The sequence below is a fragment of the Lycium barbarum genome, chromosome 11 (assembly GCF_019175385.1).
Source record: "Lycium barbarum isolate Lr01 chromosome 11, ASM1917538v2, whole genome shotgun sequence".
NCBI lineage: Eukaryota > Viridiplantae > Streptophyta > Magnoliopsida > Solanales > Solanaceae > Lycium > Lycium barbarum.
The window spans coordinates 28,077,831-28,104,774 of NC_083347.1; the positions used below are offsets into that span (position 1 = coordinate 28,077,831).

Sequence of the window (26,944 nt, forward strand, 5' to 3'; positions counted from 1 at the left end):
CGATTTCAAATCATTCACCTATTTCAAATTATAGCCTAAACGTTATTTTACAAGTTTTTTTTATGTCCCAAGTTCTATGGTTAATTTTATATAAAGGCATTAAATGATCATTTCTAGTATTGGCTATAGCTGAATCTTTTTCCTTAAATTTAATTTAAATACTCACCTTTCAAACAAAGCCCAATTTTTCATAAAAGAGAAATAGTTATATTTTTAAACTACCTTCCATATAATAATAAAGAGCTAATTTGCTTATTGCCCTCTTGACCTTATTTGATCACTTAATAAATTTGAGCAATTTAAATCAATTAATACTTAATCATTGAATTATTTCAAAGGCATATTAGTATATTGACTAATCCAGCACATTTTCTAGTATAATATGGCTAAAGTCTTTTCTATAAATTACTTCCTCATTTAATTTAAATAGCATGTGAGGCATCCCCTCTGGGTCCTACACATACTCAGGTATTGTCTATGCCAGGGTACAGCCCGTCCGCCCAAGGCCTTCGCCCCAACCCTCATTGCAGCTCAATTGGTGAAAGGCGATTCCCTTTGGGGAATGTAAAGGAGCCAGAGGTTCCGCGTTCGACCACCCGTAGCGCTGCAGCGTGATGAGGGTTGGGGCGAAGGCCTTGGGCGGACGGGCTGTACCCTGGCATAGACAATACCTGAGTATGTGTAGGACCCAGAGGGGATGCCTCACAAAACAAAATCTCGATGTGTGGGCCCCACCTCAGCTTACAAATAATCCGACGTTCAAAAATACGGGATATAACAGCCTCCCCCCCTTTAAAACATTCGTCCTCGAATGTTCAACTGATCTTATGGGGTGTCATAATACTTCGGGAGGGTCCCCTTTTTTTTTTAGTCGTCCTTTTCCTCATGCCCATTCCTTATCTTTTACCCTATTTTCCTTTATCATCCTTACTATTCAGAATCTGTACGCGACAAATATCAACAATACCTTACAAAGCATACAACTATATAACACATTCCAGCCATTCTGAACTTTCAATTTTAGATAACAAAACAAATACTTCAAAACTTACCTTTATGACTTTCCATGTTATCCCTTACCTTCTCCCGTCGTATGTACAGCTCATATAAGGAATTTCATTTTCCTATAACTCAGCTCTATCGCACGATCTAAGATACCAAGAAGGTCAACAATCCCTATATGCCCCGTAGCCTCCTGTTTATAAATGTGGCGCGCTACACACCCATAAACAAGACTCTACTGGACACGGCTCGTAGACAAACCCCTAGGACCGAACTGCTCTGATACCACTTCTGTCACGACCCAACTAGGGCCGCGACGGGTACCCGATACTTGTACCGAGCACCCCTTATCTCGTATCGTACTTTTACTACTAGGTGGGCCGTATAGACTATACCGTATCTTTTTTTTTTCTGTTGCTTAACGCTAACATTAATGGCATAATTGTAGACATGGACTTATAAACTTTGCTAGCACATTATACAACGACGAGGACCACAAAAGTACAAAACATCTGACTGTACATATCTGTCTACGAGCCTCTAAACAAAGTACATCTACATATACAAGAAGGACTGGTTCTACCGTGCCCGAATATGTACACAAAAGTAGTACCAAGAAACTAAGGCTCCGGAACAACTGGAGCGCTGCCACAGTACTGCTGATGGAGCTTCTAAGAGTCAAATCTGTCTACCTGTTGACCTGCGCGGCATGAAACGCAGCGTCCACAAGAAGGGACGTCAGTACGAGTAATGTACCGAGTATGTAAGGCATGAATAATAACATAAAAGAGATATAGCGCATGTCATGAAGTAGAAACATAACCTGTACATATAAGTGCACGTTGGCGGATACCATGCATGCTTAGCGCTACGGAACGTGCAGCCCGATCCATATGTGCATATACTATAACGTATTGCTGCGGCACGTGCAGCCCGATCCATATACATATAATACTTTGCTTTCTTGGAAAACATTTCTTTTCATATATATATAACATAGAACATATCATATTGCCGAGGCGTCGGCTCCGATCCATTTAACCATATATCCCGCGTCTGGGCATCCCGCGTCCGGGACGATATAATGTACCATACTCCAACTGATCAGGTGGCTATGCGTCTATAGCGCCTTCTCTTTTCCAATCTTCCCCATATACATGTACATATACTTATAACATATAAGCAGCATGCATTAGAGCCCAAAGGAAATCATGTCCGTATCGGAGTGACATTGTGACGATCCCCTTTGGGTCCCACTACTTAAGGTATTGTCTATGCCAGGGTACTGCCAGTCCGCGCAAGGCCTTCGCCTCGTCCCTCTTCACGCTACAGCGCTACGGGGCATCGAACCCGGAACCTCTGGCTCCTTTACATTCCCCAAAGGGAATCGCCTTTCACCAATTGAGCTAGATCAGTTGAACATTCGAGGGCGAATGTTTTAAAGGGGGGGAGGCTGTTATATCCCGTATTTTTGAACGTCGGATTATTTGTAAGCTGAGGTGGGGCCCACACATCGAGATTTTTTTTTTTTTGGACATCTGAAAAGTCATATGAATCACATATGTGAAGTTAAACACAACTCAAGATGGACCCTTGGGCCAAATCAAAGTGGAAGTCCTCCAAACGAATATTTTTAAGAAAACGTTTTCGGGTGATCTGACTTCTAGGGGCAAAAACGGTATTATAAGTTTGGAATTTGGAAAATACCAAGAAATAGAATTTGTAGATAATTGAATTAGCTTTCCAACCATAGGTCGTGGGTTCTCAGGTGACGTCGGTGCAAGGAGATATGGATGTTTTAAGGTCGAAAGGTCAGTGGGCTAGGCCCAACTCGGGACCAACCGAGTTGGCCCAAAAAAAAAATGAAGAGAAAAATCAGGCCCAATAGGGGCCATCCGGCCATGGTCCATAAAAGAGGACCCAAGTCCATGGGTTTTAATTATTTTCCATGTGACAAATTAAATATAAAGGGAGTCTTAGTCATGGAACTTTCAAGAGAAATTTAGAAGGTGAAAAACAAAGCAAAGAAGAGCAAATTAAAAGGGCCATACGGCCAAGCTCTTGAAAAATTGACCCTTTGAAATCTTTCTCCAAAAATTATTTTCTTGTGGTATTTCTACTAATTCAAGGGTCCTTTACAACTTGGTGTAATTATTTTGGAAGAAAGAACACTTGTTTCTTCAAGTTGACAACTTGGTCAAGTGAAGAAGATTGTAGAAAAAGGTAAGAATTAATCCCTTTTTATTATGTTATGAAGGTTGGTTTATGTTGTAGTATGTAGAAATGGGTAGAATTTATGGAAATATGGAAGTTTACAAAGTGGGTGTGCATATATGTAAGTGGACATATATGTATATTGTTGTATAAATAATATGAGTTGAATTTTATGTTGTATTCTAGTTGTGGTTATGGTGAAATTTATATTGGAAATGGAAGAAAATGGTTCAAGTTGGCATGGAAAATTATTGGAAATAGTTATAGGAAATTATGTGATTTTAATGAAGTTTTTATGTAATTATAGAAGTGGAGTTTTAAATGTGAATTATTATGTTAGTTGGTGAATTTGGAAGGATAATAGTCCATATTGGCATGAAAGATTGGTTGTTAAGTGGTTATGAGAAGTTTTGTGATTTTATGGTAGATTTATGTAATTATGAAAATGAAATTATTAAGGTGCAAATTATGATTATGGTTGATGAAATTGGAAGATGGAAATATGTTATGAATATGTAGATTGAAGATTAGAAGTTTTGGATGGATTATGGTTTTGGTGGAAAGTTTGTATATTTTGTTTATCTTGTGAATATTTGGTAGAAACGATATGAAATGCTTCCAAATTATATTGTAATGATCTTGATTAGTAATGAATGTAAAAACATTGAGATTGGTTTGGAAATGTGAAGTTGGAATGAAAGCTATTGCATTATGTTGGAAAGAAGACTAGTTGTGTTATATTGTGTTTTGTAGTCATGGTTGTTGTCATTGTGTTGATAGTTTGGCCGGGTTGAATTCCCGGATTGTTGTTGATTAAAAATTGGCTAAGTTGAATTTTGGGGATGGTGTATTTATAGGGGAGATGCTGCCCAAATTTTTGTAGACAAGTATTGGTTAAGATTGAAATCTTAAAGCCTTACAATTAACATTTGGTAATTGTGACCAAATTGTAGATTTTGGCGAATTTGAAACTTGATTTTGGAGACGTGTATGAAGCGGAAAAGGTATGTAAGGATTCACCCTTCCTTCTATGACATGTCTTAAACGTAATAAGTTGGATACGAGCCTCGGGGACAACTCTATTCTCCGAAATCCGCACCCAAAGTTTCCCCTTTTTCATTCAGTAGAATTGAATTAAATATTGTATGAAATGTTGAAAAATTGCCTAAACATCTAGAACTTGCACAAATAGGACCCGACTACCTTAAAACTCTCACAAGTGACGTCATGAAATGTAACGTATGTAAATCGTGTACGCCACCTCATTTGACCCGAGGTGGGCCCGTTATTCCCGAATTTTCTTAATTGTTTCGTTTATCGAACGATAAGTATTGTAACTATTCTAATGAGAATATTTTTGTGATGATTATGACGAACATGATTTCATAGTTGAAAATCTCGAATTATGGACTCGATATGAACATGAGAAAATAGAGTTAGTTCCTAATCCTCAATCTTATTTCTTTGAACATGATTCTACTTTCTAAAGACTTCAAGAATACAAGTTGACACCTTATGAGGTTTGTGATCTTATTATATGTCTTCTCTTAATACTACTCTTTATTTATAGTCTTGCCTTATATTACTAGTCCCTCCAAGGCGAGACAAAGTGACCATGGTTATTCCATAAGATAATCGGGGACTACCGACCTTATGTCACTCCGATACGGACATGATTTCCTTTGGGCTCTAATGCATGCTGCTTATATGTTATAAGTATATGTACATGTATATGGGGAAGATTGGGAAAGAGAAGGCGCTATAGACGCATAGCCACCTGATCAGTTGGAGTATGGTACATGATATCGTCCCGGACGCGGGATGCCCGGACGCGGGATATATGGTTAAATGGATCGGAGCCGACGCCTCGACAATATGATATGTTCTATGTTATATATATATGAAAAGAAATGTTTTCCAAGAAAGCAAAGTATTATATGTATATGGATCGGGCTGCACGTGCCGCAGCAATACGTTATAGTATATGCACATATGGATCGGGCTGCACGTTCCGCAGCGCTAAGCATGCATGGTATCCGCCAACGTGCACTTATATGTACAGGTTATGTTTCTACTTCATGACATGCGCTATATCTCTTTTATGTTATTATTCATGCCTTACATACTCGGTACATTACTCGTACTGACGTCCCTTCTTGTGGACGCTGCGTTTCATGCCGCGCAGGTCAACAGGTAGACAGATTTGACTCTTAGAAGCTCCATCAGCAGTACTGTGGCAGCGCTCCAGTTGTTCCGGAGCCTCAGTTTCTTGGTACTACTTTTGTGTACATATTCGGGCACGGTAGAACCAGTCCTTCTTGTATATGTAGATGTACTTTGTTTAGAGGCTCGTAGACAGATATGTACAGTCAGATGTTTTGTACTTTTGTGGTCCTCGTCGTTGTATAATGTGCTAGCAAAGTTTATAAGTCCATGTCTACAATTATGCCATTAATGTTAGCGTTAAGCAACAGAAAAAAAAAAGATACGGTATAGTCTATACGGCCCACCTAGTAGTAAAAGTACGATACGAGATAAGGGGTGCTCGGTACAAGTATCGGGTACCCGTCGCGGCCCTAGTTGGGTCGCGACATAGCAGCTTTATGTTCTCTATTTTTTTTTTTTGAACGCTTGATAACATTTACAAACTATTTTCCTAAATATTCAAAATGTTATTTTTAGGCCTTAATTAATTAACCTAAGTTTGGACGGTAACCGTGTTTAACAGATCTTAATGGATGCCTAAGACCTTCCCATTAGGATGTCTAGAACCCTTACCTAGAATCACACTAATTAAGTAGACCATTAACGGAGGTTTAGTTAGGCTTTACCTTAGTTAATAAATTAGGTGTCCTAATTCACCGTTAAACTAATTAGGTGGCGACTCCTTAAAATAAAACAAATTGGAATCACCAATATGTTGTACTCCGATTTGACCCGTTTAAATGGGGTATAACAGCTTGGCGACTCTGCTAGGGAATTTGGGTTCTTAACCATAACAACTTAGGTTAATAATTAATTAATTAATTAGATATTTTGGGTGTTTTCTTTATTTTGCCTTTATTGTTTTTCTTATGTGCTTTTAAGTGGCTGTTTTATTATGTGAAATTTGTCTATGTTACTGCTTTCCTTAAACTGGCATTCCGTTCATATTTCCTCCATTTTTGGAAACTCACACTATCACACGTACACGCGAGGTGTGTTTTGCGCACCCGCAAAAGTTTTTCAAAAAACTCCCAAAATTTAGGAGAGTTGGCATATGCACGAGGTGTCCGAATTTCGGTGACCGCGTAGCCTTCTCACTCGAGTAGTCCACTCGGGAACCCTGTGTCTAGTAAGCCAAATATTAGAAAAACTTAGGATAGAGCTATGCCACAAATTCTATTAGGTCATGCATGCATAAACCTTAGGTGGGTCGGTCCTAGGTATCGACTACACAGTTAGGAAACCTACCAAATTGTCGATGGGTTTTCATGACCCAACGACCAACAAGCATATTATGTGTAACGTGATAGTGATAGAAGGATCCAAGCCTAATCATGACACGTCGAGTTTGGAAAATCATTTCTTTTTCTTTTTTGTAGGATAGATTTTGTCCCGCAGATCCCCAAAATTAAGATAGTCAGTGGCGCCCGAGCAAGCTGAGGGTATGGTGGGAAGATTTAGACCTCGGTAGTAGATTGGCGGTCACAAGGATGTTGAAGTTCCTCCCTTCGCTGTTTCAGATCACTCCCGACAAGCACATAGTTTGAGCTTTACTCCAATTTTGGGACCCCAACCGAGTGTTTTTCAAATTTAACGACTTTGAGCTCACACCCACGTTGGAAGAAATAAGCTATTTCACAAACTTAAAATACCAAGGGAAGGGTCAGATTATCCCGCACAGTCAATCGGGAAAGAAATTTATCCGCTATTTGGGGTTGAAAAACACTAAAGAACTCCGATGCTTCGAAAATAATTGGGTATCTTTGGACTATCTATGATAATATTCAACCTAAGGAAACTCTAAGAATTAAACAAAAATAAAGGAAAACAAAAGATGGATGAAGAAGTGGGGATTAAGGAGAATAGAGGATAGATACTTGACCCAATTAGTAATGAATCCTATAGACAAATCTAAGTATATCAAACTTAAACCTCTTATTATGAATTCAACCAAAAGAACCAAAGTGATTTGAATCAAGTAGAATACTCAATTGGAAATCACAAATGAGCAATCTAGATGAATTCAATGGATAAGCAAATTCACTTTGCAACAATGAAATCACACTTAGTGTAGTAACCTAACAATCTATCTATTAACTAAAATCTCTCAATAGTTGAGTTCACACAATATCAAAGCTAAGTCTTCCAAATGGATGACAAAAAACTATTTATACTAATGTCTATTACACCAAAAGGCCTTAAAGTGGCTCTTTTTCAAAAATACCCACATGGGTCTTCAATTGCATCCAAAGCCTCATAACTTGTAATTATGACCTCCAATTGCCATTCTAACCCCATAACTTGCAAGTATGATCTCCAATTGCAATCTTAGCCCCAAAGTTGCACTTTTAACCATTTTGTGCTTCTAGCCACTTTGTGACTCTTCCAATGCCAACTCCCAAACGTTGTAAATCCGCGAAGTCTTCTCTCCCATCTCTCCCAAGGCATCCCTTTTTGTGAACAAGGCTTTCAACTCTTAAAGTTATCTTGCTTGAGTTTTTGTGAAAGGCCTTATGCTTGTTGGGTTCATATCATCCTCCCCTTCTTAGAGAAGATTCGTCCTCGAATCTGAGGGCATACCTACAACACAAGAGGAAAGATCACTCACATTGAAAACATTATGAACATTATACTCACTTGTAAAGTCGATCTTGTAGGCATTATCATTGATCTTTTCAAGCACTTTGAATGGCCCATCTCCCCTTGGGCTCAATTTTCCTTTTCGCATTTGCAGAAACCTTTCTTTTCGAAAGTGAACCCAAACCCAATCATCGGGTTGGAAGTCCACCTTTCTTCTCTCACGATTTTGTCTCTTGGCTATCTTGGTGTTGACCTTGTCAATGCTCTCCTTTACCTTGGCATAGATTTTCATCATTTCGGCCACCCTTTGCTTTGCATCTAAACTCACAACAACATCACTAGCCAAAGGGGTTAAGGTTAAAGGAATCAAAGGATAAAGCCATAACATACTTCAAATGGAGTCATGTCAATAGAGGAATTGAAGGACCGATTGTAAGCAAACTCAATCAAAGGTAAACGGTCCTCCCAAGAAGAGGTCTTTCCTCTAATCATACACCTAAGCATACTCCCTAGAGTCCTATTCACTACTTCGGTTTTACCATCCGTTTGAGGGTGGCAAGAAGTGGAGAACATGAGCTTGGTACCAAGTGTACCCCAAAGGCTTTTCCAAAAGTGACTAAGAAAATTGGAATCCCTATCACTAACAATAGTGTGGGGAACTCCATGCAACTTAAGAACATGATTCACAAACAAAGATGCTACATGAGATGCATCATCACATTTATGACATGGTATAAAATGAGACATTTTTGAGAACCTATCTACCACAACAAAAATGCTATCATGACCCCTTTTGGTTCTTGGAAGACCCAACACAAAATCCATAGAAATGTCTATCCAAAGACCAATAGGGGTAGGAAGGGGGGTATACATACCTTGGGGCCGAGTCTTGGACTTGGCTTGCTTGCATTCCAAACATTGACCACATAGCTTTTCAACATCATGTCGCATCTTGGGCCAATAGAATTGCTCACCCAAAATGTCAAGTGTCTTGGCCACTCCAAAATGGCCCATCATTCCACCACTATGTGCTTCCTTGACGAACAATTCTCTCTATGAGCTCATTGGAACACAAACTCTACCATCCTTGAATAGGAACCCATCAACAAGTTGGAACCTATCAACCCTCCTCCCTTGGGTCAACTCCTCATAAATCGCTCTAAAGTCAGGATCTTGAGAATAGAATCCCTTAAGGCTTTCAAATCTCATCATTCTAGAAGTCATAGTGTTTAGCAAGACATACCTTCTAGATAATGCATCTGCCACCACATTGTCCTTCCCCCTTTTGTAATGGATCACATAAGGGAAAGCTTCAATCAATTCTACCCATTTCGCATGTCTCTTGTTGAGCTTGGATTGGCTCTTCCAATGTTTCAAGGATTCGTGATCTGATTGTATCACAAACTCCTTATGCCACAAGTAATGTTGTCAATGGGCCAAGACCCTCACAAGTGCATACAACTCCTTGTCATAAGTAGAATAGTTCAATGATGCCCCTTTTAGCTTTTCACTAAAGTAAGTCAATGGCTTGCCTTCTTGCATCAATACTCCACCTATGCCAACCCCGGAAGCATCACACTCAACTTCAAAAGTTTTCTCAAAATTGGGTAATTGCAACAATAGTGACGAACTCAACATGGATTTCAATTCTTGAAACGCCTTCTCTTGTTCATCTCCCCAAATAAAAGGAACATCTTTCTTGGTCAATTTGGTTAAAGGAGAGGTAATTGTACTAAACCCCTTTACAAACCTTCTATAGAACCTTTCCAACCCATGGAAACTCCTCACATCGGTTGCATTTTTAGGAGTTGGCCAAGTTCTAATAGACTCCACCTTTTCTTCGTCAACCTCCACACCATTTGCACTCACCACAAAACCCACGAATACCACTTTATCAACACAAAAAGCACATTTATTAACGTTAGCAAACAACCTCTCACGCAAAAAGACATCAAATACTTACCTCAAATGGCCTACATGCTCCTCGATTGATTTGCTATATACAAGGATATCATCAAAATAAACAACCACAAACTTGTTGATAAAGTGTTTCAAGGCATGGTTCATCAACCTCATAAATGTGCTAGGTGCATTGGTTAATCCGAATGGCATGACAAGCCACTCATAGAGTCCAAAATTGGTTTTGAAGGCCGTTTTCCACTCATCACCGGGGCTCATTCGAATTTGGTGATAGCCACTTCTAAGATCAATCTTCAAAAATACACTTGAGCCGCAAAGCTCATCCAACATATCATCAAGCCTTGGAATGGGATGGCGATACTTTACCGTGATTTTGTTGACGGCTCTACAATCAATGCACATCCTCCAAGAGTCATCTTTCTTTGGAACAAGAATCACCGGAATGGCACACGGGCTAAGACTCTCCTTCACCAGCCCCTTTTTAAGAAGCTCATCCACTTGCCTTTGCAATTCTTTTGTTTCTTCCGGATTGCTCCTATAAGCCGGTTTGTTGGGAATTTGGGAACCCGGTACAAAGTCGATTTGGTGCTCGATACCTCTCAAAGGAGGTAAGCCATCGGGCATTTCCTCCGGAAACAAGGCTTCATATTCCTGCAAAAAAGAATACATACTACTAGGCAAAGTGCTAGTAGCTTGGTTAGCATTTAGGAGAAGATCTTTGTTGACAAGACACACCATGAAGTGTCTCTCGTCAACCCCTTTTAAACAATTACTTGGTTTGGCCAACAAACATTTCTTGGAACCATCTTGAGATGTCCCCTCTCCACTCATGACCAACAAAGTCTCTTTCTCACCCTTCTCCTTTTCCTCCCTTTGATACTTCTCCCGAAGCTCCCTCATCACTCTATAATCCTCACTCACTTGGTAAAGGGTTAGTGGGTTAAGAATGTACTTCTTCCCTTTGACCACAAATGAGTACTTGTTAGTTCTCCCACTATGTTGGGCATCAACATCAAATTGCGAAGGTCTTCCAAGCAATAGATGGCAAGCTTTCATGGGTACCACATCACACAAAATCTTATCTTGGTACTTGACAATGCTAAATTTGATAATGGCTTGCTTGTTAACCCTCATTTCGCCACATTCATTAAACCATTGGAGTTTGTAGGGATTAGTGTGCTTGCGGGTGGGGAATTTCATACTTTCAACTAAAAGTTGGCTAACGGCATTCGTACAACTTCCACCATCAATGATTAAGGAGCACACCTTATCCACAATTTTACAACGTGCATGAAACAAGTTCTCCCTTTGGTCGCTCTCTTCCCTAGCTAGAGCCCCCATGGCTCTTCTAGCCACAATAGCATGATTCAAGGCTTCTTCATACCTTATCTCAACCTCTTCATCGGAATCACCCTCACACTCACTTCTTTCTCCCTCCTCTTCATGGCCATCCCCGCCCTCATGTTCATCATCGATTCGATACCCATCCCTCACCATTATGATAGTCCTCCGGTTGGGACACTCACTCGCAATGTGCCCTCTCCCTTGGCACTTAAAGCATTGGATGGTAGAAGGTCGGTTATAGTTGGTGTTAGAATTGTTACCTCCTTTAGCCTTGTCATCACCTTTGGCTTTGTAATCGAATTTGGCTTGAGGTGTTTGAGTGTTTCTCTTGGGCTTATCCCAAGTGGAAGTTTTCCACTTCTTTTTGCCTTTGTTCCAAGTTGACGATGATTTGATTTTGTCTTTGTACGACCTCTCTTCTTTTAGATCCGCCTCAACCTTGGATGCATCATGGAATGCTTCTTCAAGACTATTATAGGTTTTGAGCCTCATCGGTTTAGAGATGTCTCGATTCAAGTTGGTTACAAACCTTATAATAGTGTATTCTTCATGATATTCTATCTTGGACTCCATCCTCAAATCCTCAAACTTATCAAAGTACGCTTCCACACATTTCAACCCTTGTTTCAACATGTACAACCTTTTGAGTGCATCTTGGTGGTATGTGGGTGGAAGCCACCTTGTCTCCATGAGCTCAATCAAATCATTCCAAGTTAGGAGATCATAGATGTGTTGTTGAGCTCTTTGTAACTTCTTGGATTCCCACCAAGTAGAAGCATACCCCTCAAATTGAGTGAGGGCATACTTCGCCTTTAAGGCCTCGGACACATTGTTCGTGAGGAAGATGCGTTCACTTTGCAATTTCCATTCAAGGAACTCTTCCGGATTGCTACCCCCTTGGAACGTAGGAAGCTTCACCTTGATGGTGTTCAAATTCCACTCATTATCTTGCCATCTTCCCTGGTCTTCATAACCTGGGGCCCTCCCTAGGTCTACATGACCTTGGAATCTAGGGTCATGTCCCGGAAACCTCCAAAACCTCCTCTTCCTCCCCTCCCCCCTATTATTCACTCCTCCACGCCTCCCTCCTTGCCGGTTATCATCCCACAACCGACCTTGTGGATAGTCATCATACTCCTCTTCATTGATGGGGTATTGGTAGTGGCGTTGGTATTGGTTTTGGTTAGGAAAGGGATCTTGTGTTTGGACTTGGGGTGTTTGTTGTAAGGTTACTTGAGGGATTGCCTCATTCGGGTTGTGTTGGTAAACGTGGGGATAGGTTTGTCGATTGGTGTTTTGGAAAGTGGGGTTTTGGAAAGGAAGGTTGGTTGTTTGGGGTAGTGGAGCTCTTTGGGTGGAGGTGGTTGTGCTGTTGGGATTGCACAAGGCATGGGCTTGTCCCGGAGTAATGGTTGGTGTAGTGTCTTGTGTTTTATCCCCATCACCTTCATTCCGAGAACGGGGAGTGCCCATTCTACTCGAACTCTCCATTTGAACTTTCTCAATACTCACCATCCGTTCATCCATACCCTTCAACTTCCCACTCACACCATTCATCTCTCCCCTCATGTCTTCCATACCCGCTTGCATGCCCGAGATTTGATTCATGATCATAGCCAATGAACTTGCTATGGATGACATATCTACTACCACTTCCGTCCTATCACCTTGGTTAGACATGATGACCTGCAAAACTAGCAAACAAGATTAGCAATAAAAGCCTCACGTCACTTGTATTGAACTCTCGACCTTACCACACTCCGTGCTCTTTCGAAGTTGTTGATGAATCGCTCGCCCAATCAAATTCACACGTTGCTTATCCTTTGTGGTAGAATGGATTTTTGTTTAGATGAATGACGGACGACTCAAAGCAAATCGGATGGGAGACAATAAAATTTCAACGAGATAACACGACGAAAAGCTTGAAAGGAATTAGCACGAAAGAAATGTGGACAAAAGAACTAGTAGGCACAAGTAGGAACAACTACCAAATGGCTACTAGTTGAAAGACACAAGAAAATGGGATGCTAAAAACGGAAAATAAATAAAATTTCAGCCCGGGTAGGTGATAACTTGAAAGCGGGGTCTTGAAGTCCCAAATGATCCAAGGTATCAATTTGAAATAATGAAAATTTTAAAATTTCTATAATCTTTTTTTTTTTTGTCCTAATAAAGGACTAGGGACACAAGATTATCAACTAAGGATCAAGAAATTTTGAGAAATGGAAGTGGGATGAAATGAAATTTGGACTTGAAAAGGTACCTTGAGTTTACGGTTTGAGCTTGACAAAATACGGTCTGTATTGTGGTTTACGGACCGTCCTTTGTGGCCGTATTTAGTGATGCCCAAAACATAATGTACCTTGCATTTTACGACCCACGAGATACGTATTGTGGTTTACGGTTCGTCCTTCGTGGCCGTATTTAGTGATGCCCAAAACAGAATGTTCCTTGCCTTTTACGACCCACGAGATACGGGTCGTATTGTGATTTACGGTCCGTATTACGATTTACGGTCTGTATTTAACGAGGTTGCCAAATTCCAATGAGCTCCTTATCAAGATCGAAGTTTACGACCCAGATTACGGTCCGTAAAGTGATTTACGGGCCGTAATTTGCAATATTCTCTGCTTCAGTGATTTTCGTGTTGAACTCGATCGTCTCGAAATTTGGACCGAATTTCTTGGATCTGATGACGTTTCTGGGCCCACTCAACCTAGTAATTACCCCTTTTTGGGTAGAAAAACAACTTTTCAACTTTTGACTTGGATTCCTTGGATCTAACTTTCCTTTTTATCTTCTTCTTCACCAACAACAAAGATGAACAATGAAGAACACTTAAAAACCCAATGTGGTCCAAATCAACTCGTTTTTCCCCCAATTTTTAGATATAAGCTCCTTATCACTTAGACAACAAAGCCCAATATGAACCAAAGCTCAATTTCACCAAAATCCACTAAGCCCACTTTGAGTTCTTCAAGCTTTGATGAACCTCTAATGGTGGAAACTTCAATCCTTACCCAAATGGCTTCAAATTTTGTTTCTAGCTGTTTCCCACCACAACAAACTCAAATCTAACTTTAAAAACAACAAAATCAAATCACAAAACGATTTTTGATTATTTTTTTTTGGGGGGGATTTTCGGATTTTTGATTTTTTGGGGGGATTTTCGAATTTTGAGCCTAGGATTAGAAATTGAAGGAACAGTCTCTTAGCCTATGCTCTGATACCAAATGATAAGATTCAACCTAAGGAAACTCTAAGAATTAAACAAAAATAAAGGAAAACAAAAGGTGGATGAAGAAGTGGGGATTAAGGAGAATAGAGGATAGATACTTGACCCAATTAGTAATGAATCCTATAGGCAAATCTAAGTATATCAAACTTAAACCCTCCTATTATGAATTCAATCAAAAGAACCAAAGTAATTTGAATCAAGTAGAATACTCAATTGGAAACCACAAATGAGCAATCTAGATGAATTCAATGGATAAGCAAATTCACTTTGCAACAATGAAATCACATTTAGTGTAGTAACCTAACAATCTATCTATTAACTAAAATCTCTCAATAGTTGAGTTCACATAATATCAAAGCTAAGTCTTCCAAATGGATGACAAAAAACTATTTATACTAATGTCTATTACACCAAAAGGCCCTAAAGTGGCTCTTTTGCAAAAATACCCACATGGGTTTCCAATTGCATCCAAAGCCTCATCACTTGTAATTATGACCTCCAATTGTCATTCTGACCCCATAACTTGCAAGTATGATCTCCAATTGCAATCTTAGCCCCAAAGTTTCACTTTTAGCCATTTTGCACTTCTAGCCATTTTGCGACTCTTCCAATTCCAACTCCCAGATGTTGTAAATCAGCGAAGTCTTCTCTCCCATCTCCCCCAAGGCATCCCTTTTTGTGAACAAGGCTTGGAACTCTTGAAGTTCTCTTGCTTGACTTCTTGTGAGTGCTTGTTGGGTTCATATCAATCTATATGAGAGGTATGGACGTCAGGACGGGTACAAGTTGTTCAAGAAGGAATTTTCGTGCACTCCCGCTCATTGGCAAGCTAGACGACCCATTGTATTCGTTGTTTCCTTACTTGGGATTTTGGTATTCCCACGTGAATACGGCAAGATCAGCACTTGCATATGTTCTGTGGCTCAAGCACTCTTTGAAGGGGTTAATGGCGCACAATTCACTTTGGTTCCCATGATTTTGGTAGAAATACTCCGGGCTTTGGGAAAGTGTAAACAGGGAGAAACAAGTTTCTTTAAAGGATGCAATCTTCTCCTCCAGATGTGGGCAATGGAGCATTCATATTAACGCCCCAATATGGCAGATATATGCTTTAGTGAGTCAAACAAAATTGGTAGTTTTTATGAAAGGATGAAATCGTTCATATCTCCAGTTGGCACTCACGATTGGTACGAGTTCTTGGCTTCCCGAACTGGTGATCAAATCCAATGGAAGTATCTTTGCTACCACGTACCGCGGCTTACATAAGAGGAAGGAAGCTTTACTATATTGAGCTTATTGGGTTGAAAGGCCTCTCCAAGCTGATATGAGCGGTTTTGAAATCCTTTTTGGGCCGACTTCAAAGTTCCTAGAGCTGGCCTAATTCTTGATGAATGGGCTAACATTAATCCGATAAGCATTGGGGCTGGACTGGCAGGAGGTATTCTAGAATATCATGCATGGCTGCAAGAAGATTATGGTAACATAGCGCCTAGCCCAGTAGGTGAATCAGGCTTCGAAGACAAAGTGAAGACAATTTGGACAAAACATTCTCGCTTGGGGGCCATGGTTGTCACCCCCGAGATGTGGGCTCAAATGGCGAATATAATGCAGTATTTGGGGAATGCGAGAGCGGGGCCTGGCAATGATGGAGCATCATCTTCCGCTCAGCCGTCAGCATGATCAAATGCAAAATTTTAGGCCTAAGTTTAGGATTGTCTTTACATTATCTTTGATGTATTCTGGTTTATTTAATGTACTCACTTTTATTTTATTCAATGAAATTTGGCCTTTTTATTTCCAAACTCAAGTGTCTCAAATTAAATGTCTTGGATCACTCTATTATAATCCCGAATATTTGGCGTTAGGCTTACCTCTGGCACAAAAGAGGTTCCGTTCATAATAGGTCGCGCTATGCTTGCTATATTTCTCTTTTACTATGTGATTTGTTTGCTATGCAATATGTGTTTCTTTCAACGTTATTTTCTCAATGTTCGCATTATTTTAAGCAGCAATCATTAGCACTATACTGACACAGTTTTCTTCATTTTTGAAGGTTTTCTTTTATTTTAATTATTTCCCCTAAAGGTTGATTCGTGTTAACTGCGAACTGGCAGACCACCCGTACTTCACAAGATCAAAAGCACGAGCATCCAACGATATGAATTATTCAGGGGCATCCGAACAGACTGGCTTGAGACTTGTCACCGTTCCAAGAGACGAACCTAAGGCTTCGGGAGGAGGAAATGATGAACTCATCGCCCAATTGATGCAGCAAATAGCCAACATGCAAAGTGAAATTGAGCGACTGCAAAATCTTACCAACCTCTCCATTACCCTCAACACGCCTCACCATGAACAAAGAACAAGTGCGACAATCCCACCATCCTTTTCACCTGTTGACTCGCCTGCCCCTCAGTCCTTTTCCTCAAATCCTCCACATCACACAGTCAATCCAAACACTATCAATTCAACCCCCATCCCGCAACAAATAGCCTACAACAAACCATCTCATAACAATCGAATCCACAACAAGCCATCCCACCACCAATCAACTCACAACAGACCATCCCACAACAAACTAACCCACAGCAAAACATCCCGCAACAAAATGACCCGCAACAATCCAACCCCCAACAAATTAACTTACAACAAGCCAATCTGCCACCTTTCACCACTCTCTATATTCCTCAGCCTTCAGTTGTCCAAACTACCCCACTTACCCAAAACTACCAAGAAACTCAACACAAACCATTGGCACACACCGCTAACCATAACACGCAGTATGTGCCACCGGTATATGTAGCAGAAGCTCAACCTTTCACTACCCAATTGCAAGCAGTGAAGCATCCAGAGGTTGACCCTTATGAGGAGATGGAAAGGGAAGCCAGGGCGAAAGCAGATGAGAATGTAGCAAAGAAGATTCGCAGTCTGAAGGAAGCAGTTAGAAGCATCCAACCCCACAAGGGATGTGAAGGACTAGAGTACAAGGATCTGTGTATTCATCCTGACATCGAGTTACCTACTGGATATAAAGTACCAAAATTTGATATGTTTGATGGAAAAGTAAATCCTCGGGCTCACTTGAGATCGTACTGTGACAACCTTGTGGGAGTAGGAAAAGATCAAGCCATCAGTATGAAGCTTTTTATAAGGTGTTTGATGGGAGAAGCGCTCGATTGGTACACATGCCAAGACCCGCAGAAATGGCATAGTTGGGGAGAGATGGCACAAGAGTTTATGGATAGGTTCAGGTTCAACATTGAGACTGTCCCATACCGATTCTATTTGATGAAGTTAGAAAGGAAGTCGATAGAAACTTTCAGAGAGTATGATATGCGCTGGAAAGCGAAAGCCGCAAAAGTGCAGCCCCCAATGGCGGAAAGTGAGATGACAACGCTCTTTGTACAGCCTTTAAAAGATGCCACATACTATGAAAGACTGATAAGTGTCATCGGACAAAAGTATTCTGAAGTCATTAAAATGGGAGATTTCATAGAAGAAGGAATCAAGATAGGAAAAGTCACAAATCTGGCGGCCTTGCAAGAAATAAGTAAGGCAATTTAATCGGATTCAGCTAAGAAGAAGAGGGACGGAGTGTCTGTGCTCATGACCATCCAGGAACGAAGACCAAACCAGATGTTAACCTACCAATACCCTTCATCCCAGCCATCATACTACAGCCAATACACCTAAGCCCCTCAGCCTTACTACAAACCTCCACCCACTTCCCATCCTATTTACTATATCCAGCCAGCATATTACCCACCTCGAGCACCTTCCCACCAAAGCCTATCACAATACCAGTCGGCCTACTCACCTTAACCCCACTAACAATCACCAAGATGTCCATAAAATGCACCCAGACCTCGCCCAAACTTCGAAAGAAAGCCAACCAAAACCTACACATCGTTAGCCAAACCCTTAACACAGTTGTACGAAAGGTTGAGAAACGTAGGGACACTCCAACCAATTCAGGGAAGAGTTCCTAATCCCCTTCCTGTATGGTATGACGGGAATAAACATTGTGCGTATCACTCAGGAGTTGCCGGACATCATAGTGAAAATTGTCTTACTCTCAAAGACAAAGTCGAGGCATTAATCAAAGAAAGAGTCATCTAGCTCAAAGGAGCTCCTCCAAATATAAACAACAATCCTCTACCTAATCATGGTAATGCAAACGTGAACATGATTACCCTTGACGAACATTGCAATTTGGAAGGGACTATCGTGCCAGTTAAAAAAGAGAAAAAGGTTTAATCATCAGCCTTTATTGCTCCAGTAATCACGGTCCAAATGAGGGCCCCATTTGAAGTGGAAGTGATCACTCCAAGGCTTAGGATCACAGCCTTAGTTGCTCGGGCACCTTCTTTCAACACAAAAGCAGTTCCCTAGAATTATCAGTCTGATGAAAAGGACAAAGCAAAGGGAAAATTTATTGTAGAGATTGTTGCTACTGGATTGACTAGATCTGGCCGGTGTTATGCCCCCGAGAAAGTAGCACGAGCAACACCAAGCAAAGAAAATGGCCAAAAGAAGGCTGTGACTGAGGCTGAAGTTGAAGAATTCTGGAGGAAAATGACGACTAAGGAATATTCTCTGGTTGAACAACTAAAGAAAACACTAGCCCAAATTTCTTTATTGGCATTGTTGATAAGTTCTTAAGCTCATAGGAATGCTTTAGCAAAAGTAATGAATGAAGCTTATGCTCAGCTGAGACTTCCAGCGAGAAATTTTCAGCCATGGTTGGAGAAGTCCTCGAAGCCCACAAAGTTTCTTTTCATAACGATGAGCTGTCACCAGAAGGTTTGGGGCACAATAAGGCATTGAACATCACAGTCAAGTTCAGGGGTAAGTTTATTTCTAAGGTACGTATTGATGGGAGTTCAGCTGTTAACATATGTCCTGTCACTACTCTCCGTGCTTTAGGCATTGATATTGAGAAACTTCGCGAAAGTCAGGTGAGAGTCAAAAGTTTTGATGGAGCTCAAAGAGGTGTCGTGGGAGAGATTGACTTAGCCTTGGAAATCAGACCCGTGGAGTTTACGGTGGAATTCCAAGTAATGGATATATTCGCTAGCTACAATCTGCTGATAGGAAGTCCATGGATCCACATGGCTGGTGCAGTCCCCTCTACCCTGCATCAAAGTTTGAAATTTATCCAGAATCATCAAGAAATTGTGATCCATGGAGAAGGCAGCAATTCAATCTATCCCGAAAGCTCAATTCCTATTATTGAAAGTGTAGAAACACTGGATGGATCTTTCTTTCATATCAAGGAAACCATGTGCACTACCCAAACTGAACGGGTAAATTTTCCACGTGTGCTTATGATGGTGGCATGGGAAATATTAAAGAATGGTTTCAAGCCTGGTCAAGGTCTTGGAATGAACCTGGATGGAATAGTGGAACCAATTCAGTTACCCGGTCAGAAGGATACTTTTGGTCTTGGATACGAGCCCACTCTTGAGGAAATCTCACTGGCTAGTCTCAAAAGAAGAAGTGATATTCTATTTCCAAAGCCTGCTCTTCTCCTGAATCAATCATTCTTCAAGGCATCCGTCACCCAGGCATCAGAGGAAGCTGCTGAAGACAACCTCGTAGAAGGACTCAAGAATCTATTCATTGCCGAGGAGGAAGCTGAATGCAATGTGATCCTGGATGATTGCCCTAAAACTCTAACCATTTGGGATGATGAGCCTGGAGATATTTTGAATAATTGGACTTGTACCCCGCCCCCGGTTCTCCGAGAGTCTTGCAATCAAACTAGTAAATCTGCTGATACTGTGAATGTGACACGTAATGAAATAAGCGACCCGTAGTAAATGCCGAATCAGACTCTGAAGAATATGAAGAGGACATGCAACCTGAAGAGTTAACTAAGGATTTTGAACATTTTGAGAATAATCCAAAACCAAATTTGGATGAAACATAAACCATAAACTTGGGAGATTCAGAAACAGTGAGGGAAACAAGAATCAGCGTCTATTTAACTCCGTCACAAAGGGAAGAATTGATCAACCTTTTGAGACAATATATAGACGTGTTCGCATAGTCTTATGATGACATGACCAGTCTAAGCACAGACATTGTTTCACATAAGTTTCCCATTGATCCGTCTTGTCCGCCAGTGAAACAAAAGAAGAGAAATATTAAACCGGATTTGAGTTTAAAAATTAAGGAAGATGTCTCCAAGCAATTTGATGCAAAGGTCATTCGAGCTGCGAGGTACCCCACTTGGCTAGCCAATATCGTGCTCGTACCAAAGAAGGATGGCAAAGTCAGGGTGTGCGTGGATTATCGGGATCTCAACAAGGCTAGTCTGAAAGATGAATTTCCCCTCCCAAATATTCACATACTTATTGATAACTGTGCGAAGCATAAGTTGCAGTCGTTCGTTGATTGCTATGCAGGATATCACCAAATTCTAATGGATGAAGAAGACGCTGAGAAAACAGCATTCATCATACCTTGGGGGAGTATACTATTATCGAGTGATGCCGTTTGGGCTCAAGAACGTAGGTGTCACCTATATGAGAGCAATGACTACCATTTTTCATGATATGATCCATAAGGAGAATGAAGTCTATGTGGACGATATCATCATCAAGTCACGAAAGAGCTCAGATCACTTGATGGATTTGAAGAAGTTCTTTGACAGGTTGAGGCGATACAATTTGAAATTAAATACCGCAAAGTGTGCATTTGGTGTTCCTGCTGGGAAGCTGTTGGGTTTTATCGTGAGTAGGAGGGGCATAGAATTGGATCCTTCGGAGATAAAGCTATTCAAGACTTGCCTGCTCCAAAGAGTCGAAAGGACGTGATGAGCTTCCTCAGTCGTCTCAACTATATTAGTCGGTTCGTAGCACAATCGACGGTGATATGTGAGCCAATAATCAAGTTGTTGAGGAAAGATGCTTCTACCAAATGGACAGAAGATTGCCAACAAGCCTTTGAGAGAATCAAAGAATATTTGTCTAATCCGCTTGTTTTGGTGCCTCCAGAAGCTGGGAGACCTTTGTTATTGTACTTGTTTGTATCAGCAAATGCATTTGAATGTGTGTTGGGGCAACATGATGAAACTGGAAGGAAGGAGCAAGCAATATACTACTTGAGCAATAAGTTCACGCCTTATGAGGCCCGATATACTTTTTTGGAGCGCACCTGTTGTGCCTTAACTTGGGCTGCACAAAAGTTGAGACATTACTTGTCTGCATATACCACTTATCTCATCTCGAGGATGGATCCACTTAAGTATATCTTTCAGAAGCTTATGCCTACTGGGAAGTTAGCCAAATGGCAAATTTTTCTAAGTGAGTTTGTTATTGTATATGTTACCCAAATGGCTGTCAAAGGGCAGGCAATAGCCGATCATCTTGCTGGAAATCCCATAGATGAAGAGTACGTGCCTCTTAGGACTTATTTCCCGGGTGAAGAGGTATTATTTGTCGTAGAAGATATCGCAGAAGAATATCCAGGGTGGAGAATGTTCTTTGATGGGGCTGTAAACTCCAAAGGAGTCGGCGTTGGAGCGGTCTTAATTTCGGAGTCAGGACAGCATTATCCAATTTCAGCAAAGCTCAGGTTTCCGTGCACCAACAATATGGCAAAATACGAGGCTTGTATTCTTGGACTCAGAATGGTCGTTAATATGAACATACAAGAATTATTGGTTATAGGTGATTCTGACTTATTGGGTCATCAAGCCCAAGGGGAGTGGACCACTAAGAATGTGAAGATACTCCCGTACCTGCACTGCGTGAAGGATCTGTGTAAGATATTTATCAAGGTGAAATTAAAACATGTTCCAAGGGCCCAAAATGAGTTCGTTGATGCTTCAGCAACCTTGTCTTCTATAATTCAGCACCCGGACAAGAATTACATAAATCCTATCAAGGTGAATGTGCACGATCAGCGGGCTTATTGTGTCTATGTGGATGAAGAGCCTGATGGAGAACCTTGGTATTATGACATTAAGAGGTATCTCAAGGCAGGAAACTACCCAGAAGTCATAACCCGTGTCCAGAAGAGAACACTACGAAGATTAGCAAACCACTTTTCCCTAAATAGAGAAATTCTTTATAGGAGGACTCCAGATTTAGGACTATTAAGGTGTGTTGATGCCAAAGAAGCGGTCAAATTGATTGAGGAAGTGCATGGCGGTACATCGGGCCTCATATGAATGGTTTTACTCTGGCTAAGAAAATTCTGCGAGTTGGCTATTTCTGGATGACTATAAAATCAGATTGCATTCGTTTTGTGCAAAAGTGTCATCGATGTCAGATTCATGGCGATTTGATTCGAGTCCCGCCAAATGAATTAAATGTGACGAGCTCTCCATGGCCATTCGCAGCTTGGGGCATGGATGTCATTGGTCCTATCGAGCCTGCCGCGTCAAATGGACACAAGTTCATTTTTGTAGCCATCGACTACTTCACAAAATGGGTAGAAACATCTTCGCACAAGTCAGTGACGAAGAAGGTGGTGGCAGATTTTGTTCGCAACAACATCATTTGTCGATTCGGAATCCCGGAGTCGATTATAACAGATAATGGAGCTAATCTTAATTGTGATCTGATGCGGGAGATTTGCGAAACATTTAAGATTACTCACCGCAATTCCACTCCTTACCGACCTCAGATGAATGGAGCAGTTGAAGCAGCGAACAAAAACATCAAGAGAATATTGCGGAAGATGATTAATAATTACAGGCATTGGCACGAAAAATTTCCATAATCCCTTTTCGGTTATCGCACCACTGTAAGGACTTCAACTAGGGCAATGCCTTATCTTTTAGTCTATAGGACAGAGTCGGTGTCACCTGCAGAGGTAGAGATACCATCTTTAAGAATTATCCAACAAGCGGAGTTGAGTGATGCCAAGTGTATACAAAATTGATATGAACAATTGATACTCATTAATGAAAAGAGGATGAATGCAGTTTGTCATGGGCAACTCTATCATAATAGAATGGCCAAAGCTTTCAATAAGAATGTAAGACCGAGACAGTTCAAACCGAGGCAATTGGTATTGAAGCGCATATTCCCATGCCAAGATGAAGCTAAGGGAAAATTTGCACCTAACTGGCAAGGGCCTTACATGGTTCATCGAGTGCTGATTGGAGGAGCACTAATTTTAGCAGAAATGGATGGCGAAGTGTGGCCGAAAGATATCAATGCAGATGTCGTCAAGAGATACTACGTCTAGGAGCTTTTCATTTATTTTATATGTAATATCTTGTAATGTATTTCTATGTAATGAATCTACGTTCCCTCGGCGGGATACGTAAGAAACCTATATCAGGTTTGGTCTCTTAAGATAGAAATCTCTAAAATTTTCTTTGTTTGTAACATGACCTACGCCTGACCTGATTCCCGTGGTGGGATACGTAGGCGGCCTACTTAGGCTTCGGTCACATTATTAGAAAACCTTAATCTTATTTTTTGCTTGTAATTTGAACTACGCTTGACCTGATTCCCTTAGTGGGATACGTAGCCAGCCCATATGAGGCTCGGTCTCGTCATGTAAAAGTTCAACATCCTCCCATGCCAGAAAATGGGACAAATTTTAAGGGCATTATGGCAAGACAACATCGAGAGATATGAAAGAGTAGATATAGAGTCATCAGACAAAGGAAAGACTTCGGAGAAGGGGCATTTGCTTTGTTTCACAATATGTCACAGTTCCAAGTGCAGCATAAATTATTTATCACTATATACATATTTTACTATGCATATTTTCTTTTGAAATAATATGATTTTTAATTAGATAATTTTATTAGTTGGCCAAGACTTAGAAATAGGCGGAGGTTACAAGTCCAGACCAAATTGGAAGCATGAAGTGTCAAGGGCCGGATCTTCAAAGTCAACGCGAATCAACTCCCCCCCCCCCCCCCCCCCCCTCTCTAACTAACAAATTTTCTTTGAATGCATAGTTACAAATTGCGGAAGCTGAAATATGTAATGTTTACAGCCTTGCAAGGATTGCGCGTCGAGCGATTTGAGCTTTCTTATAACAATTATGCCTCTCAAGTGTCAATAACTCTCGAGACTTGCGATAAATTAATGCTTAAATCTTGCAAATGATTTTCCAAATGTATCGACGCACAAATATTTTCTATTGCTGTCAAATGCTTCGCATAAATGCTTTCAAAAACACTGCACATGCTCTATTGCTTTCAAACGCCCCGCACTGCACATGCACTACTTCTTTCAAATGCCCTGCACTGCACATGCACTATTGCTTTCGAATGCCCTGCATCAATGCACTCAAATGCACCGCACATGCATTGCACTATTACTTTCAAATGCCCTGCAAACGCACTGCATAAATGCTCTCAAATTCAACGCACATGCACTGCACTATTACTTTCAAAGGCCCTGCAAACGCACTGCATCAATGCTCTCAAACGCACCGCACATGCATTGCACTATTACTTTCAAATTCCCTGCAAACGCACTACATAGATGCTCTCAAATGCACCGCACATGCATTGCACTGTTACTTTCAAATGCCCTGCAAACGCATTGCATAAATACTTTCGAACGCACCGCACATGAATGCACTGCACACGCATAGCACTGCTGCTTTCAAATGCTCTGCATGAATGCTTTCAAATGCACCGCAAATACATTGCACCGCTGCCTTCAAATGCTCTGCATAAATGCTTTCAAGTACACCGCACGCATATTGCAATACAGCTTTCCAATGCACCACACATATATTGCATGGCTGCCTTCAAAAGGCTTTGCACCGCACACGCATTGCGCAAATGCTTTCATCCGCTTCGCATAAATGCTTGCAAACGCACATGCACCGCACAAATGCTTTAAAATTCATTGCAAATGCTCTGCACCATGAATCATGATGGTTTGAAAATCTCGTTTCATCAACCATTGGGTTTTAAAGAAAACGTCATTATGCCGGATTAGAAAGCCTCATTTGTCATAAATCATTCGGCTTAAATAGCCCATATTCATATCCGATTTGAGGCCCCATTTTCATTAATCATCGCCAAAGGCATCATTCTCATGAATCATCGGCCGAGAACCTCATTTGCATTAGCCTCAGCTAAGGCTATCATTTATTTAAATCATTTCAGCTTTTTTATGGGTTTATTTTACATCGCTTTACTTTTGATATTTATTTTTACAGATTATTTTATCTAGTTTAAGTTTCGCAGGAGCTTTAGCGTAACGTGGAGCTATTTCTTCGGCATCGAACTGAGGCAATTTATTGGGAAGGATAATCAGACTTCCCGACAAGGGTCAAAGATCTACCTCGAACACTCGTCTCCAACCCCAAATATTCCGCTTGCATACCAACGCACTCATATTTCATAATTATCGTGTTCGATCATAATACCTAGTGTCACCACAATTTGACACTGGGACAATATTTTGCAGAGATTCGCACCAATCGGGATTCGTTATTCTTAGGTGTCGTAGTTATTCCAGAACTACACACGGCCTGATTCCCGTACAACCCGGGATATGTAGGAAACTCGGAAACCGGAGTTCGGCCATAATCCCCTCAAATTTTCTTTACCTTTAGTCCCCCAAAATCCTTTAGTCGGGACAAAATAAGCTATTAAGTCAACGTATTTGCCCGAAAATTCTTTCATCATTACCAGTCAAAGAGAGACAAGTTCTTGACACCCAATTTTGTCCCGCCTTCCTCCAAAATATTTATTTACGCCTCCAATATTTTGGGAAATGTAAAAAATAAGTATTTATACTTTACCGCAATTATTAGCTTTTATTAATAGCAGCGTTTCATTATCCTATTATAGTCACTAGCTAATATTATTACCGTTACTACCTCATTATTATCATTATTATTATCATCATTATTATTATTATTATTATTATTATTATTATTATTATTATTATTATTATTATTATCATCATCATCATCATTATTATTACAACAACAACAACAACAACAACAACCCAGTGAAATCCCACATCGTGGGGTCTGGAGAGGGTAGAATGTACGCAGACCTTACTCCTACCAAGGTAGGATGGCTGTTTCCGAGAGACCCTCGGCTCAATAGAAGCATAAAAAGGGAGTCAGATAAGGTTAAAAGATTCAAAACGATATTGCAATGAAATAATGCAAGCGACACAGTAAAACAGGATAATCAAGGAATCATCATTATTATTATTATTATTATTATTATTATTATTATTATTATTATTATTATTATTATTATTGTTTGTCATTATTATTATTACCGGTATTATTATAATTTGCATTATAATCATTTCAGTATTTTTACCATCTTATGCACACGCATCGCATTTGTTTTCACGCAATTAAATAATAGCGTTTATTCACTGATTGAACTTTAAAAATATTATTCCACGGCTATTACGATGTCGTATAATTTTAATTTTTATCTGAGCACTAATAAATACATACTTTTATATTAGGTAATATTTT

General features: G+C 40.4%; 1 protein-coding gene across 1 annotated transcript; it reads left to right on the forward strand.

The window, feature by feature from the left end:
• The first annotated feature begins 17,374 nt into the window (after window positions 1-17,374).
• LOC132619638 (uncharacterized) lies at window positions 17,375-19,165 on the forward strand. The gene is made up of 2 exons (XM_060334482.1): window positions 17,375-18,058; window positions 18,905-19,165. The coding sequence occupies exons 1-2, from the start codon at window positions 17,375-17,377 to the stop codon at window positions 19,163-19,165; spliced, it is 945 nt and encodes a 314-aa protein (XP_060190465.1).
• The last annotated feature ends 7,779 nt before the right edge of the window (window positions 19,166-26,944 follow it).

Excerpts from the sequence above, each read along its gene's own strand:
- LOC132619638 (XM_060334482.1), top strand. The coding sequence starts at position 17,375 with ATGGAAAGGGAAGCCAGGGCGAAAGCAGATGAGAATGTAGCAAAGAAG. Across the intron at positions 18,059-18,904 it reads CCTTGCAAGAAATAAGTAAG|TCTGATGAAAAGGACAAAGC; the intron begins GCAATTTAATCG and ends TAGAATTATCAG.